This window comes from Polistes dominula, unplaced genomic scaffold (genome assembly GCF_049000335.1).
Source record: "Polistes dominula isolate Pdom_NZ unplaced genomic scaffold, Pdom_raw_medaka contig_31, whole genome shotgun sequence".
Classification (NCBI taxonomy): Eukaryota; Metazoa; Arthropoda; class Insecta; order Hymenoptera; family Vespidae; genus Polistes; species Polistes dominula.
In genome coordinates, this window is record NW_028300925.1 from 7222225 (window position 1) to 7241495 (window position 19271).

Here is a 19271-nt window from a genome sequence, read left to right on the forward strand (position 1 = left end):
CGTTACCACTTCCCTCCTCTCTTACACAAACATACACACAGTCTACTAAAGATCTACACACATCCATCCATCCATCCATACATACATACATATATACATACACACATATACAAATGTAGAGAAAGTGGAAACGCACGTAGGTTGTCACAGAAGCCAGAAGAAAACTCGTCGTTCGACCATTCCACCCCTTTCGGAGTCTAACGCAAGCCGAAAACTCTCCCCACCGTGTTAGAATATCAGATTGGAGGTTGGGTAAAGAATAAAATGTAAGAGTGGGATTGAGCACCACTGACTCGCCATGTTCGTCGATCTCTACTATCATTGGTTAGTAGGAACCTCGGGCTTTCTTACCATTGGCCGATCTAAACCACGCCCATTACGTTTAACTCCAGGATCCACCTCCCCTCCTTCCCTCCTCTTTCTTCCCTCACGGTTCTATCTATCTATCGTGTGGGCTCTCTCGACTAAGAGTAGTTGTGTGCAGCTGCAACAAAGGCCACCCCGCTAGACGACGGCCGGCTAGTCCTCGAGTAGGACGCACGCTCTCTCACTTCTCAAACCTTCGATCCCTTACATACGACATTACGAATTTTGGGTTAAAGAGAGACAGATATACACACTCGGAGAAAGAGAGACAGAGAGAGAGAGAGAGAAAGAGAGGGAGACAGAGAAGCAAACAGCAATAGATAGAGAGAGAGAGAGAGAGAGAGAGAGAGAGAGAGAGGAAACAGAAGACAGAAATCACAATCTATCGAACCAAAGATCATTACAATTTTCACCTAACTCGTGTCAAGATCTTAACAGTTTTAACTAAAAAAAAAAAAACTATACTTAGTAAGTGATTAATTCTAACCAAGTTTTATATTTCAACCTAGTGTTTTGAGTTATTGACACGTCAAGAAAAAGGATTCTAATTAAAATTGTTAATTGTGCTACAAAGATTAGAGATAAGAAGAAAAAGGAAGGGAGAGAGAAAGAGAGGGGTGATTTGTTTTTATATATTTTTTTTTGGTGCGGTGTTAAATAATATGACAAGATCCGTGTAAAACGGTGCGTTTGTTTTCACCGTGAAATGTCATCGTGAAGATAATTCGTTAGTTTGATTTCTAAAAAAGAAACAAGTGATATTTCGGACAGTGAAATAATAAATTATTCTCATGACATTGGAAATAAATTCATTGATATTATAAACTGTAATAATCGTTTAATTGCTTACGAGTGGCCTTGAAAATTCATAACGTGTGAGAAACGATTGAGCAAAATAAAAAAAAGGAAAAAAAAAGAAAATAAACACGGGTTGTTTCACGCGTCGTGGAACGCCAAAAATGTCCTCTCGTTGTTTTCTACGCTAAAACGTGTGTTGTCTCGTACTCGGAAAGTGAACTTGTCGTTCAATCGAATGGATCAAAAATAAAATCAAAATATAATCAAAAAACTACCTAAAAGGTTCACGATAAATCAGTGACATCATCATCATCATAATAATTCCGTCATCTTCTTCTTCGGATTTGTCATATTTAACACGGCGATGGATTCGCAGCAGCTCGTTGAAACGAGCTCGCAAAACAGTCAGGACCTTGTCCTGCCAAAACCAACCAGCAGCACCCCACGACACAGCATCGATGCTATACTTGGCCTGGCTAATCACAAAAGGAATCATCAAGAGATGGAAGACAATAATCGCGAGACTCAGGAGAACGCTGGTACTCCTTTGTTTATCACACACGTACACACATGCACACGCATACACATTCATACATACATACATGTATTTCTTTTAATATATTTTTTCCAAATATTTTTTCAATCAACATTTCTTTAAAAATATTTTTCATATTTTTTTATTATTTTATTTTAATTATTAAAACTCTGACTTAATTAAAAAATTAAAAGACTTATTATTTATTAAAATTATGTTGTGTTATTTAATTTGATTATTATTATTATTCAATTCGTAAAGGTTTTATTTTTTTATGAAAATAATTTGATAATATCATTGATATATTGTATTAATAATTTAAAATGTGTCATTTGTTTTAAATCAGATTACAATATTGTATTCTTTTTAATACAATGATTTTTATCTGAAATTAGAATGAATTAGGGTTATTTAGGTAGTACGGTATAATCGTTTGAATGGTCCGACGGTGCACGCTCGTTACCCATTAAAGAGAATATGAGTTATTTTTCTTTTTTGAAAATAATTTATTCTCTTAATTTTATCATAGAAATGTTCAAGATTAAAATGGAAATAATTCAATTTAATATTTGGATATAATATTTGAGAATGATGTCAGCATAAATTGATTGGCCTCGTGCGTGTATTTTTACTATACGGCTATCATCACATATCATTAAAAACAGCTACGTAGATACGTGTCTGCCGATTATTTTGCAAATGTGTATATACGTCCTGTGTATTTGTGGGTGTGGGTGGATATTATATGTGTGTGTGTGTGTATGTGTCGTTCAAGTCGCACGGATAGCTTGCCGGTAATGTTAGCGTATAATTGGAAAATCGTTATTATCGTTGACGATCTCAACTCCGACGACACGGCAGCCGCGTTAATTCGCAGTCCGAGTATAGTCAAACCGAAGCCCTTTAGAAAGTCTTTCCCACTGACTTTTTTTCTCCCATATCTAACTATCTATACATATACATAATTATATACGGCGAATGTATGTTTATATATATTAACATGCACATATATGTGAATTTAGGTTCTCATTTTCCAATTTACTTACGTTGATTTACTACGAATAGTTTTTTTATTTCTTAAACATTTAAACGAATCATTTTTTTGTATTATTTTAATATTACAAATCGTAATGAATACGTGTTTTAATTTTTTATATTTTAGAAGTTGCAATATAGATGATTAGATTATCCTTAAATTTACTAAGATAAAATTTTATTTAAAAAAAAAATATTCAATATATTATAAGTAATAAAATATACTTGTTAATAAGTTAAATAATTTTAACTTAAAAGATAAAATGATTATATGACGTATATGACTACAAAATTTACCATAAAAATTTGTCAAATAAATTAATACGAAATGACATTAAATAAGATCGATTTAAACGATTAGATAATCGATGATTAAATGACGTAACTGTTAACTCACATAAATATTATTAATGTATATAGATAGATATGGTTGTATATAAACACAAATACACACAGACACATGAACATGTACATATATATGTCGGTCATCGAGTAAACGTATATCCAATAATTCCAATTTCGAGGCACACTTTCGTCTGGAAGGTCGAATTTATCCTTCGAGCAATGAAAACGAGCGTCGTTTTCGTGTCATTCTACCTACCGCGTTCGCGTTTCGTGCAGGTGCACGTATCGACGCAACACTTTCGGTGGAAAGGTCAGAATCGACAAAACAATTTTGTACGGGTGCTACTACCGTTATCGAATGAGAAACAGAGAGAGAGAGAGAAGACCACGAGAGGGTGAATTGAGAAAGAAAGAGACGGATAGAAACAATGACGAGTTTAGGGGCCTAATAAAAGTAAAACAGTTATGGGAAAATAACAAAAAAATCACATAATCGAAGTCGTACGAAACTAATGGGGGGGGGGGGGAGAGGAACGGAACTTTTCTTTTATTCCTGTCAAATAAAATAATAAGAACAAAATTACACTATTCGCTAATAATAAATTTAATAAAATAAAATGACTATGTTAGGTGGGGGAAGATATAGGAGAAATTGAAATCGTAACGAGACACGTGGGGTATATTTTTATTATATTTTTATATATTATTATTATATCATTATTATTAAATATTATTATTAATAATAATTGGCATTAGGAACTCGAAAATTCATTGCATACGCAAATATAAAAGAAAATAATAATTGGATAAAAATTATTTTAAAAAAAGTAGTGAAACGAAAAGAATAACATTTACTTAAACATTACTTAATAATACATGAAAAGAAAACAAATTTGTTGCAATAAATTTCCATGAGGGATCATTATGGTTGAACATGATAAAGTTTATAAAAAGTTACATCGAGAAATAAATTTCAATATCAATCCAATTAATCTCACATAAGTTGTACGATGATGAGAGAAAGAGAAAGGGAAGGAGGATGGGACTGAGTGAGAAAGAAAAAGAAAAAGAAAGAAAGAAAGAAAAAGAGAGAGAGAGAGAAGGGTGACGTGTGATTTTTGGCAAAGGTTGACGTTAATTGATTCTTAATCGCCGACGTCAGATCGAGATGCCCATCTGTCCAGATGACAAAAGGATACTACTCGTGGTAGCTGCTTCTTGATAAGAAACTAAAAAAACAAAAAGAAATAATAATTAAAAAAAAAAACAAATAAAATAAAAATAAAAGAAATAATAATGGAGAGAGAATAATAACGTGAAGAGGTGATATTTTGAGGGATAAATGAACGTAAACAAAATATTCGGAAAAGACAGGAATAAAAAACAAAATTAAAATAAAAAAAAGAAAAAGATAAATAATTAAATTTTCTATATTTGTGAGAAGTAGGAGTGGAGGTGAGTAAATGAATTAAACAAAATAAAAAATAAATATTATTTAAAAAGACAATGAACCAAAAAAAAACGAATGAAAATAAAATGTAAAAAAGAAGAAAAACAAAAAACATTAAAAAAAAATAGGAAGAAGAATAACTTCGAAAGAGTCTGCTTAGTCGTGGTCCAATCTTGTCCTGCTAATCGAATTATCATTAATTATGATACCGCGTGCGAGAAGGATAGGTAAAAGCTGAACAGCGTAGTCTCTGCTAATAAGTACGGAGGAGAACGGTTTCTTTAGATAAAAAAAAATCTAAAGAAAGAGGAAGAAAGATATATATATACATGATAAAGAAAAAAATAAGACAAGAAAAAAAAGAATTAGATGGAAGCGGCTTTAAGTCAGTCGCTTCTTAAGAGTGAATTGACGTGCCTACTAATGGATCGTGCCTTCATCATCTGCTTTCTTTTTCATCATCTTCATCTTCATCTTCTTCTTCACCTTCTCCTTCTCCTCTTTCTTCTTCTTCTTATTTTTCATCATCCTCTCTTTTTCCTTCTTATTTATTTTTTTTCTGTATGTGTGAGTGTGTGTGTGTATATGTGCATGTGTGTGGTTATGGGGTGGGTGTATATATATATATATGTATCTTTGTCCTTTTTATCTTCTTTTAAGGAAGTTTTATCTTAAAACGAAGTTAACCAATCTAGTATCGTCAAGTAAGACGGATCACCTTTTTGAGAAGGCAGCAAAAGAGTATACACGATTGAATCATTAGGATAATTGGAGAACAGGTGTTCCTTTAACGTCTTGATTAATTTCTTTCGGTTTATACGGTAATTATCGGCATCGTTTGGACGATTAAACTAAACTCTTTTTCTCCTCTACTATCTTTATCACACTCTTTTCTCTTTCTACTTTCTTCTATGGCGTATGTTTCTATACACACACATATATAAATACACGTGTGTGTGTGTGTGTGTGTATGTGAATAATTTTACTCACAAGCGGAGAACTCGTTAAAATGCAAAACGCCAAGTCCACCGTTCGAGATTAGTTTCTTTTTATTTTTTTTTTTATTTTTAATTTTTCCTTTCATTCTTTTTCTCTCTCTCTCTCTCTCTCTCTCTCTCTCTCTTTCTCTTTATCTTTCTCTTTCGTGTTTCATTTTTGTTTTTTTTCTTTTCTTTTTTTTATTATTATTATTATTAATGCATATTACTACGTTGTTACATTATCTTAATGTAAGTTAACGTTAAGCTTTATGCTTGAAGGTTTTTTATTTAGCCCTGATTTAAATAATAATATTAAAAGAGAGAAAGAAAAAGAGATGTATATTGCTTTCTCGAGAGTTCTTACGTGAATTTAATTTGAAATAAATTGATTCGTAAGTGAGATTGTTTTAAAATTTTCACCTTCAATTCGTTACTTTTATTTTTCTTTTCGTTCTAATATCACAAAAAAAGAAATTACACCTATCTTAATCCTGAAATCTTACAATTTTTTTTTACAATACTTTTAAAGATTATCACTTCATTTTTTCCATACTACTTTTTTCTTAATCATTTAAAGGAAATCCTCTTTCTCTCTCTCTTTCTCCTCTCTTTCTCTTACTCATTCTAATGTCTGTATTACGGGAAAAAGATCGTGACACCGTCTGCAAACGTGTGCCATACGCAAAAGTACTTTGTTATAAAACGGGGGTAACTTCGATCGCGTGACCAAAACAATAGTAGGTAGATGGTGTACATGCGTGTTTGCAGATACACACCATCGTACAAGGCTGTATATGTGTGTATACGAAAAAAATAAAAAAAAATAAAAAGAGAGAGAGAGAGAGAGAGAAAGAAAGAAACAGAGAGGTCGGGGTGCAAGCAATTACGTGTAATTTCATACCCGTTTATTGCGAGAATAGCTTGTTTTTTGGTCGAACGTTCACGGGGCCATCGAATAAACGTGAAACTGGTCTACGTGCAAAAACGGGTTGCACGAGGAGCTCAACCGCCGACGGACGACGATGACGACGACGACAGGGGGAGGAGGAGGAGGGGGAAGGGGTAAAAGTTCCGACGAATAAACGGGCTTCATTAATTACGTTTCGCGCACTTTTTCGATAAAATTTCTATCAAATTTACTTTTGCGGAGTGCGGAGTAACTCGGCAGCAGCAATTTGCGTTATAACATTTGGTTGGAAATCGAGGATCTGAAGGGGGATGAGGGCGGAGGGGTCAGAGGTTTGCTGGGAACCGATGGTGGGGAGAGGGATCGCGGGGTGCTAATGGTATGGGAGGGCTGGATGGGAGATGGATAGATGGGGGGGAGGGTGTTCGAGAAATTTTTATTTTACCTCGATACGTTCGATTTAAACGAACGTCGTTTGTTTACCCTAGAGCGCTATTTGTCCGAGCGCTAAATTAAAAAGGTGAATCTTCTGGTGATCCAACTGAAAAACGGGAAACTCGCGCATGCGCCTTTTTATCCTATCAATTCTATCAAGCTTTTCGTATCGTTTAGTTTCGTTTCGTTATGTGTTTGTATGTTTATAAATGTGGTATGTGTGTGTATGCGAGGATGGAAAGAACGAAAAGAAATCGATTATCTCGAGTTAAAGGTCTTCCGCAAAATTATTCGATTGAAAATAAGGATAATAATATTAACAATGATGATAATAATAATAATTCATCCTAATAACGATTTAAATTTTATACGATGAAATTTTGTTAAGAAATTGTAAATAGTAAATGGTACAAAGGGTGGTAATCTGTTGAATTAAATTTATTCGATTTATTTTGTGTTTGTACAGAAAAAAATATATATATACGAAATTAAATATAAAACACGCGTAATTTTGAAGATATTCCTTGCATTTATTTGCAAAATAAAAAGAAAAGAAAGAAAGGATAATACAAATTTCTATAAAGTTTTTATCGAAACAGGGGTAATCGTAAAGTATAGTGTTGCTTATACCAATCGTCTCGCTTCTGATAGAAAAAAATGAAAAGAAACTTCTGAAAAGAATAAAATAGAGATAAACACATGGAAGATAGATAGCAATCATAAGAGACAGAGAGAGACAGAGAGAGACAGACAGATAGATAGATAGATAGATAGATAGATAGATAGATAGATAGATAGATAGATAGATAGATAGATAGAGAGAGAGAGAGAGAGAGAGAGAGAGAAGCTTAGCAATTAAAGCGAATTACCGTCGGATCAAAGCTCACGAGTAGTAATTGGTGCACAGGTGTCGGCGATCAATCGTACACCGGGAATCGTCGCGGAACCTACTTTACTTCGCAGAGATACCCGAAACGTTTCAGTCGTGATCGATAGTCGTCGACGAGACGACACGAATCCAAAGCGAAGACAGAACGTGAAAGAGAGAAATACACACACACCTACACACATACAAAGGTAGAGAGAGAGAGAGAGAGAGAAATGTTGAAAACGAAGATAGATATAGTTAACCCTTGCTATAACTCTATATATAACTATCTAGCTATCTATCTAACTATCCAGCTATAGGCAAATGAGAAATACAGATATACATAAGTACATATATCCAGATGTTCACGGCAAGGTGGTATTCGTGTAATTTGTGCACCGATTAGCAATCAGTACGTCATTACCGCGATTAATATTGACGCCTGGATAATTCAAAATCGGTATACTAAATACATCGACAAAGCGAATAGGAGTATTGTTCTAATTTATTTCAACGTTTTCATTAGGATAGATCAAATTATAATACATTAATAGGTTGAAAACTAACTTTCACACATTATTATTATTATTTTTTTAATATACAATAATAAACACTTTTTCTGTTTTTTAACTCATCCTCGTATTTTTGTATGATATCATCGATCGGAGTCAGCAGTTTTATTACGGTCTTAGGTATAATTTCAAACGAAGGTTAGTTAGCATGTTAAATATTTCTAATGTAGGTACTTGATCATCTTTAAAGAGAATTTCTTGAGCACGGTGAGCAACGAAATGTGAATTTTAACACGCCAAGTGTATACTCTCGTATCTATGTATATTATCCCTTTCGTATGGAAGTTAACGAAGCTCGTGCACCGATCCCAGCTAAGATATCCCAATGAAGCGTGCACGCTAGGGAACAATTAAATTATTAACCGGTAACCATAACGAGGGGCAGAGAAAGAGAGAGAGACAGAGAGAGAGGAAGATGGGGAGAAAGTTGTTTTATCCTTTATTACAAGCTAAGTTTGTATACCTAAAGTACTACGTGCAGTTATATTCCCACAAAGAAAAAAGAACACCTCGAGAGAATCTAATCGAATAAAAAAATCATTAAAATTATTTAGAGACGTTGGAAATATAAAAAGTTTGAACGGTTTGATGGTTAAAAATATAATCTTTTAATTTTTGTTTTTTTTTTCTTTCTGTCTCAATCTTTTTGCTTAATCATCTTTTCGTTCGTAAGTTCGAATCTTTGTAAATTGAAAATCATCAAAATTATTTAAATAGTTAAGTTACAAAAGTGGGTATTATCGTGACGGCTAAAAATATGTTCTTTCAATTTTTTTGTGTTGTACTTTTCTTTTTGTTTTTTTATTTTTCATTTTTATACGTCCGTCTCTTAGTTTATATCTTTATCTATCATCTTTTCGTTCGTTTAAATGGTCATATTTCCGTTACGCTTAAGCACGAAATATCGGAAATTCAGTTGGTTCTCGTATTTCCAGGGATTTCAACGAAAACCTGATTCCCGATCAGCTTAATTCGACTCGAGGCGGTGCTTCTGAAATTTTCAAAACTTTTCAAAGACCGATTAAGAATGATCCTCGCGTGATACAATTAAAACGAATTAAGTCGAGTGTGATAAGCGAGTAACTAAACTGTGTGTATCGAAAAATTCTTCGAGAAAATATTAACAAATAATATTTCTTTCGCTAAACATCACTGCTAGGAATATTAAAGATAATTAAAACAAAAATCGATTATTCGTCTATCATTAATCTCATTTTCATTATCTAACGGATAGGACAATCGTACAGATAACAAAATTGTTTCTCCTTTTAATTAAATGAACAAATAAATGATATAACTTAATTACAAGATATCGAAATACCTTCGAGAAAAAAGCGTCACAAATATCGAAACGCAAATTGAAATATAATTTAAAAAATAAAAAAACAAACACAAAAAGAAAATTTTCGGGTAAGAAAAAATATCAATGATTTTCCTATCAAATTTCATTTTCATTATCCAACGAGGTGGCAATATAGAGAACAAAGTTACCTCTCCTTCGACTAAGTAAGTAAATAACTAAGTAAGTAAGTAAGTAAGTAAGTAAGTACGTTGACCCGTTTGTTAGAAAGAAACTTTATCCTCGAGGGCAAGAACTTGATGACAGCTTAAGAGCCTTTTCTCTAAGGCAAGAGTCAGAGAGAACAAGAGAAAAGAGATAAGAGAGAAATAGAAAGATAAAACTAGTTCTTAAGAGCACACGCTTCCTAACACACGTTCGCCACCATACTTTGACAATTTAATAATTCGATACTGGGTACGCGAATAATCGACGAACCTGATACTTTCTTAGACTATGAACGATCAAGAATCATTTTATCTCTTTCTTTTATATATTCTATCAATCTATCTTTCTCATTCTCTCTCTCTTACTTGCAATATTTTATCGAACAGGACCCAACGGTCGAGAAGACAGGCAAGGATTAGTGACTCGATATGGAACCTGTTCATTAATTTTATTAACAGACATGCTGGATTACTCGGCCATACATGTTTCGAACGATGATCAAAGACTGTTTCGATGGGAGGGATAAGCGCCATGTTTTTTATTCTTTTTTTTTGATTCATAAGTGCTATAAAACGCGACCAATGTCTTGTCGCGAAGAAAATAAAATATAAAAATACCCAAAAAGTAAAATAATAAAAGAAAAGTAAATTTCATCGGTTGTTTCGAAATACTTTGAAAATTTGTCCCCCGAATGAAATTTCAAAATGGAAATTGAATTTTATTCGTTGCTTCCGCATAGAAAATACACATTTATCTGCTGTTGGGCTTTAACTCGAAATACCACGGAAATATAAACGTTTCATGCATTGCTTTTTTTTTATCTCTCGTTGAACGTTAAATTGAAAAGAGGAGAGGGGGGAGGGGAATTAAAAGAACGACTTCGAACAAAAATACAAATATGAAAAAATATTTTATTATCCTTTATTTGTTGGTTTGTTGTTAGACAAAAGAAATTAAAAAAAAGGAAATGGGAAGAAAATATATAAAATTTATGATCAAAATTTCCCAATAATTTAACTCAGATTTATTGTAAATTAATATAAGTGCATTTCAATTAGTAATCGTAAAAATTATGATATAATATAATTTAAAAAAGTAAAAATATACACAAAATAATGATTTCCTCCTCCTGTATTTATCTCTCTTTGGTTTCTCTTCCATTCTTTTTGAGGAAGGTAGGAATGAAGGAAGAGGAGCTACGCTCTCGGGTTAGCGGAGAGGAGGATCGATATGGTGCGTCGGATTAAATCGCGCGAAAGGTGACAGCGGGGCTTTTACGAAGAAATTTCCGTCGAAACTTTGTGCCCTGGCGCAAAGTGGCCATTGCGTTTCGTTCCGGAGATAAAAACCGAAAGAGTCGGTTCCGAGCGTTGGAAGAAGACGAGAGTGAAATAGAGAGAGAGAGAGATTGAGAGACAAAAAAGATAGATAGATCAAGAGAAAGAAAGAGAGAGAAAGACATATATATATATATATATATATATATATATATGCTTGGTAGAAGAAGAGGGTAGAAGAAAAGAGAAGGAGAACAACCAGTGACGGTCCACGAGAAGACAAATTCTGTAATCTTCTTTGGTCGGCGAGCTAAGCCCTCTGTGTGACGGCATACCATCTTCTTTCTCTTATTTCCTATACCCTTCTTCCCCTCTCTTTCTCTTCCCATCCGATTTTACTCCCTCTTTGTCTCGACCTGTCCTCCCACGCCGATCAAGGAAATTAGATTTCGAATCGACAGCCATGCTTAAGTATAAACGATCGAACGAGACCTTGCGTCTTCTTCTAGTATATCTTAAACTTACTTTTTCATATACTCTCTCTCTCTCTCTCTCTTTCCCTCTTTTTCCTTCTTTTCTCATTTTTCTTAATATTTTTCTATCATCTTACTTAAATTTCAAAATTTTGTTCTACGTTCTCTTAGACTTACTTATCCTTCATTATTTTTTTTTTGTTCTATATTTTAATCTATTTTTAATGTATTTATTTATTTTTCATAATATTCTAATAAATTTAATTAATATGATATAGGAAGTAAAAACTTATCATGCAAGTAGATGGTTATTTTTATATTATATAAATGAGTATTGAAATTGGTTATTTATTTTTATTTAAATAATTTTATATTTATATTTTTCTTTATTTTATTAGAGCGTATACGAAGTATTTAATTTTTTAATAATATATTTTTATTTATTATGTAATATGTATATTCGTAAGATTTTTCTAAATTTCTTAGATGATTATCAAAAGTAATTATTCTCCTTCGACAACATTTAAACTCGTAGTTAGACTTGTAATATTACAAAAATGATATGTAGTTTTGTCCCCCCGAAAAAAACATATTAGATTAAAAGATCTACTTTATACACACACGCAAACACTTTAAATACACCCATTAGCTGATCAACGTCATTCTATCTCTCTCTCTTTTACAAGTCTTATTTAATCAGAAATAACTTAGTGTCAGTTTTAATTTTTGTTTCTTTTTTACTTCGTGTAACATCTAATATCGACTTTACATATTCGATATATTTATCAATATTAATTGAAATATTACGATTCTAATTCATCGGTGACCGAATTTCAATAGAAAATGATGGTAGTGTCAAACAATAATAGAATAGGTGACTTCTTTTAGCATAAAGAGTAATAAACCTTTCACAGTTAACGTCAGTCCATTATAATCGGATTAATACGAGAGAGCTCGCATTCGAGGAAGTTAATCCGTTTAGCATTAATTATCGCGCGTGACGTTTTGCTCGCAAATACGGCGAACGCCGACGGATTATAGGATATACTTACCTACTACCTTGGATCCTAGCAATATCTACTTGCTTGACAAGAAACCAAGAAAACGTTTAGTTACACTCTTTCCAATCTTTTCATCACCTTCAATATTCACTTCAAGAAAAAGATTACTTTCTTTTTTTTGTAGAAAAATTACATCAATTTGAAATCTTACTTTTAATGTGAAACATCTCATCGTAAAATTGAAATAAAACTTTTCGTTTCTTTCCCTTAATTCGATTATTTTACTTAAAATGATTAATAAGAAAAAACCCTAGTAGTATTTAATATTAAAAAGACATTAAATTTTTTTGTAATATTAAATACACATGTATTCAATATTTTGTGCTACTAGGGAATAGATTATTAATGAAATTAATGTTTTTATTTCATATACTTTAAAAGATATTTTCGATAATTTAATTTAAAAAAAATATATAATTCATTTTTATGAATTTGTTTTCAACGATTATTGATTTTGGAAATGATTAGAAAGAATTAGTTAGATCTTTTTGAGTAAACTAATCGAAAAAGATTTACGGTAGGACAATAACTAAACTATGTGGTAGGATCTTGAACGTTAACGTGACGGCAGGCTGTTTCTTAATCGGCACCTTAACTCGATTAAGCAGCTGAAGAAGAATCAAAAAGGGCCCCCTAGGCGTTTTAAAATTTATCAGCGATCAGTGTTGGCCCATTAGAGTCACTAGGAGAGTCGGGCAGGAGAAAGCACAGGTCGAAACCACTTCGTCCATTATACTATATCTTTTCGTGTCAATCTCTTAAGTAGCTAAAACGTGATAGAACACTCTTTTCTTTCTTTCTTTCCCTTTCTCTCTCTTGTACTCACACATTTTAATTTTTAAACTCACACCTACTATTCGCGATTATTATCTTTTTCTCCTAGTAATACTGACAATGACCAACACTTTTTTTTTGTCTGACATATTTCTAATTTAATTTCTTTTTTTTTCTTTTTCAATTTATATTTTCAACGTTTATTAAATAATTTCAATATTTTATATTAAAAAATTGATAGTTTTAATTCGAAATTTCAATTAATATTTTTGTATTGAAATTATTAATTTATATAATAATATTATATATGTAATATTATTATATATATATATATATATTATTTTATTTAAATTATTTTTTTGTATTTTCATTAAAAGACTCACATTAACGATAAAAATATTATCGAAAACAAATACTTTAAAATTACCAAAAATATTTATTAAATAATTTATTATTATATTTATATTATAATTTAATTAAAGCAATAATTAAAATACAAAATGATCAAGATCATTTTATTTTCTTCATTTACAATTTCGTTGAATATTTTATTCATTATAAAAAAAAAACAAATAATTTATGTTTGTGTAATTATAATACAAAATTAAGGTTTTTTTTTTACCTGTCTTACATCAGTTTCTTAATTGGCATTTATAAAGTGTGTAAATTAGGAGTAGCTCGAACTACTCGAGGTCAGGAGATCCAAAATCACGAAGTTTAACTCGCAATTCGCCTTAAGAGAAGACGATTTAGATGAGAAAGAGAAAGAGAGAGAGAGAGAGAGAGAATGAGAACGTGTTAAGCAGAAAGAGAGAGGGAGGCAGAATCTAGCGGTAAATGCGTCGTCACGCCGACATTCTGCGCCTGCCTGGTAGAATTTAATCACGATGATGGTTACTCTGTCCCACCGAAACCAATTATTGCGCAGACGTATCCCAGCACGCGGTACACGCCCGTATACTTCCCTTTACTATATATGTATATATTGTATATATGCATTTATATTCCCCTGTAGAAACAACCCTCTATAGATTCAAAACTACAGAAATTCTACTTTCACCACTTGACCTTCGATCTTTCATCAATTTTCAAAATGTCCAAAATGAAGATATGCAAACATCTACGTGGAATTTATTTTGGTCGATTTAATAATTTAAACAAAATAATTTTTAATTATTTTTATAATCACAAGTTGATTAACAAATATTTAAGTCTTACATAGGAATATTTTATTTGCTTTATAAATATATTTTCATTATAATCTTATCAACAATCTTTTCTTAATTTATAATACTAAATAGAGAAACATATTATCTAAAAAATATCCTTATGAAACGTTCAACAAGATCCATTCATCACCTGTCCAACTTCCCAATGATATAAAGTTCGCATATATTTTATTTTGTGAACAAAAAAAACAACTAATTGAATAAATATCTTATTTTCAGAACAAATTTTATCTATTAAAAATATGAATTAAAATCATTCAAGAAAAAACAACGAAAAATAAAATCCTTATATTAAAGATAATAAATATAAAATAGTAGGGTTGAAAAAAATATGTGTACGTATATAAATAATTATCTAGATAAATGAATTTCTAAGGCGTAAAATCATATTGTATCCCATTAATAAGAAACAGTAAAGATATTGAAGGAAGGAAGGAAGTAGTAGTAGTATGGGAATATAGAAGGGAAGTGGATCAAGAAAGGGGTGGAGGTAGTGGTGGTGGTGGTGGTGGTAAAGAGAGTAAGTCTCGGTGGCGTTGGAACTCTCGGGGGCCATTATTGATTGTTGTTGATAATTAGCCGGTATAGGCGCGTCAATCACGAAGCAAGGCAAGGTTATTAGCTCCACGGACACAAGCCCAGGCCCCGTGAGTAGTAGACGTTAGCAGAGAGGAGAGAAGAGGAGAGGAAGAGAATGGCGAGAGAGTAGAGACGAGAAGGAGGAGGAAGAGAGTGGAGGAGGGCGTAGGGCCGACGCTTAGGGCCGAGCCGCCATTGAGCCACCCGATTACCCCCCACAATTCGATCTAATGCGCTGCTCTTCGATGCGAGAGAAGGTTAATTATGCAGTTAATGAGAGCTTGAATATATATACCCCAGGGTGTGCATGACTGTCCACGGAAGATTATTATGTTACTGACGACGGCTTACACAACTACTGTTACTTTTGCAATAAATTATTATTAATATTATTAAATTCCTTATTTTTTTTTAGGAATATCTTTTTAATAGAAAAATAAGAAAACATAATACATTAAATCGAAATTTAACGAGGGGTGGGAGCGAATTATTTGGAATTTTTAACAATCATCTACTATTTGATATTAATCATTTTAATTTTAATACAAAAAGTTATTTATGTTTTCTTTTTAAGTATATTTTAATTCTTGTAATATTATTTTTAAGTTACTTTGATTAAAAAAAAAACTTAGATTAAATATAGGATATAATAAAGGATATAATAAATATAGGATATATATATTTAGTTATAAAATATTAATTATAAAAATATTTTTTATCCTTTAATATAAGAATTGTTTCATAGGTTGATCATTTATTTTTTTTTTTTTTGGTAAAATAGATATCACTAAATTATGGGATTCTAGTTAATTTTTATTATCTGTATAGTTTCGATAAGTTTCTATATAATTTAATTCTATTATATCTCAATGTTGTAAGAAACAAAAACATTTTTTATATTCTGATTTATAAGACGATAGAAAGAATTTCAAAACATAGAATAATATCACTTACATAAAGAAAAATAGAATCCAAACGTTCTTGGGGATACGTAAACACAGGTAAAACTTTGCAAACAATTCAGTCTTGCGTTAACCTTTGTAACGCACGTTTCATTTGCTTCGTATAAACGATCACGTTCCAAATGGGGAATTTCTTTTTAAATTATTCTTTTCCTTATACTTACGTAAGTTATTATTCATATAATAACTTATTCTCTTAATTAATTTGATATAATTATACGATAAACTATAATAACATATCATTCGAATCGTATTAAATTCACAAATGAATTCTAACATTTCGAATGATTATTTGAAATTTATTATTTACTTTGTACCGACATATAAAATGTTGCTTTTGTATATTACAAACACGGGGAGAGTAATTTGCAAATAAAATGGTCGCGTGCAAGTTCGAAAGTAGTAAATCTTGTGGTTCTCTTTGCTCATTTAACGATTACACAGCGTAGTTCGCGAGTAAACGAGAGAGAGAGAGAGAGAGAGAGAATGAGAAAAAGAGAGAACGGGAGAGAGAAATAAAAAAAAAGAAAAAATAAAAGAAAAGAGAGAGAGAGGTTGTTAGTCGGTTGCTTTAGTAAAACGGTAGATAAGCAGCATTGACCCAACGTACAGCACGATAGAAAATTTTACAAATGTTACCATCGTGCCACTTGATTTCTCACGTGGCACCCGGTATATGCACATACGTGCTATCATACACTTTATAACAGTGGTCTTCAACTCATGGTAAAAAGCGATATTACCTTTTTTTTCTACCTTCCTAGTTTATTAATGTAAACTTTGATAATTCGCGAGCTTTAATTCGTATGATTATATAGTTAAAATTAGCTAATAAATATATCTATAATTTACTTCTTTTATTATTTTGTTTTTGTTGGTTATCTTTAATCAATCATTATGATTTATTAGATCGGATAATTTTTTTTTATCGATAGAACAAAAAGCGCTGTCAATTCAAATAAGAAATTATTCGAAATCGTTGGAAAACTTGTTTTGATATATTCGATACTTATGTATTTTATTCTTTCTTTTTTTTAGCTATAATCGATTACTGCAACGTATATAAATTATTTATGAAATATTAATGTAATTATTACAGATAAGTTCTCTGAAATTGATTAATAAATATATCTATGATATTTGTCAAGATTTCTTATGAAATCATTTATAAAATTAAACACGGTTATCAAATATAATCAAAAAAAAATTTATTGACTTAGAATAATATTTAAAATTGTGTAAAATTTCTATTTGAAAGAATGCAAGATAAAATAAAAATTAACAAATTGCAGATCCATCCAATGTTTATTTTTCTATTTAGAAACAAACTAATAGAAGATATGTTTCTAAATAATATTTTTGATTACATTCTGAATGAATAATCTAGATAAAATAAAACGGTGTATAATTTTATTTAAAAGTAAGAAATGGTATGAAATAAAAGTACAAAGTTTATAGCTTAGAATTTGAGTTGGAAATGTTGGATAAGTAACAGTCATAGTGATCGTAACTACCATTATCATGTTCACATAATAGAGGTAATAGCTTGGTTGCCGTTGGATAAATCGATGACCATTACCAACCCCATTAGCTGTAACGAGCGTTTCCTCGAAGGTCCCTAGTATTTCTGACCGGCTCCCAACTTGGTGTTTGGGTTTCCAGGTGAGAACAGCTGCAACTCAACCGGCGGTGGTAGCGACGAAGAACTTGGTGCGGGTTGCGGGGACGATATTAACGGGAATGGAGGTAAGAAGAAGCATCGTCGTAACAGAACGACCTTCACCACTTACCAGCTGCACGAACTTGAGAGAGCATTTGAAAAATCACATTATCCTGACGTCTACTCCAGGGAAGAACTTGCCATGAAGGTCAACCTTCCCGAAGTTCGTGTCCAGGTAATCATATTTAATTCATTTTTTTATTTTATTCATTGTACTTTGTATTTTGTTCTTCATATCATATCTAATTTCAAAGTGAAACAATAATTTTATAGCATAATTTAAATTTAAAACAGCTTGAAACATATTATTAATTATAAAATTATTTTTCTTGATCCTTCATGAATAAATTTGTTAAAATGTACGAAATAAATAACAAAGATTACGATAACTAATATATTATTAACTTAATAACCAATGTTTCTAATACATTGTATTATTATCTCAACTCAAATTAATCCTACGATATGTTAGCTAATAATTAATATCAAACGTCAAAACGATAAAATATTATAATTATTCTCTCAAGTAAGAGGATTATATTTTTATTCTAATATCAAGATAATATTATCTCAAACGTAAATTAATTTCAATAATTAATATTACGTCAAAATGATAAAAGAAAAATTTCAATATTATACTATAGTAATAAAATATCTCGTATAAAAATAATTAATCCTAGATATCAGATAAATGTTTCTTAAAAAAAAGAAAAAACTCAAATGAATTAATCGAAATAAATTTTTGACAAAATTTCAAATTATTTGTAAAACAATTTGTACAATTAGCTGTAAAATCGTAAAATAGGAAAATAAAAGAAACAAACAAAGATAGATAGAAATAGCAACGTATATATATATATATATATATTGTAGGATCGATATTAACGATAGGATTTATCGTTCCACTTTGGAATTCGACGTGATAGGAACTAGTCGTGCCTGCTAGCCAACAACCCAGCAGCGGGTTTAATGGCAGCGTTTCCGTGCAAACAATCGGAACGGCAATCGCCGCCCAATGGGCCGACGCTCACCGCCCGGCGTATTAAACTAAATTAAATTAATTATGTGCGTGACAGCGATAAAAGCACGCAGTCGCATGCGACGACGCATCGATTAGGTTTCTCTCTCTCCCAGGGGCACGCTTTCCCCCACTCCTCTGCCAAACTCTACAACTCATCTATAGGTATAATAAACCTGCACACTTCCTTCCTTCTTCCTTTTCTTTCTTACTTTCTTTCCACCTACTCTCATCGACACCTGACACTCTTTATTATTATTATTATTATTATTATTATTATTATTATTATTATTATTATTATTATTATTATTATTATTATTATTATTATTATTATTATTATTATTATTATTATTATTATTATTATTATTATTATTATTATT

At 31.4% G+C, this 19271-nt stretch overlaps 1 protein-coding gene across 1 annotated transcript in view; it reads left to right on the forward strand.

Moving 5' to 3' along the window:
- Positions 1–462: 462 nt before the first annotated feature.
- The window catches only part of LOC107074001 (retina and anterior neural fold homeobox protein 2), a 47810-nt gene continuing 29001 nt past the window's right edge, over positions 463–19271 (forward strand). Inside the window, exons 1-2 of the mRNA XM_015335009.2 lie at positions 463–1703; positions 17816–18048. Coding sequence (XP_015190495.1) covers positions 1529–1703; positions 17816–18048 — 408 coding nt within the window. The 5' untranslated portion in view covers positions 463–1528. The remainder of the gene's footprint in view (positions 1704–17815; positions 18049–19271) is intronic.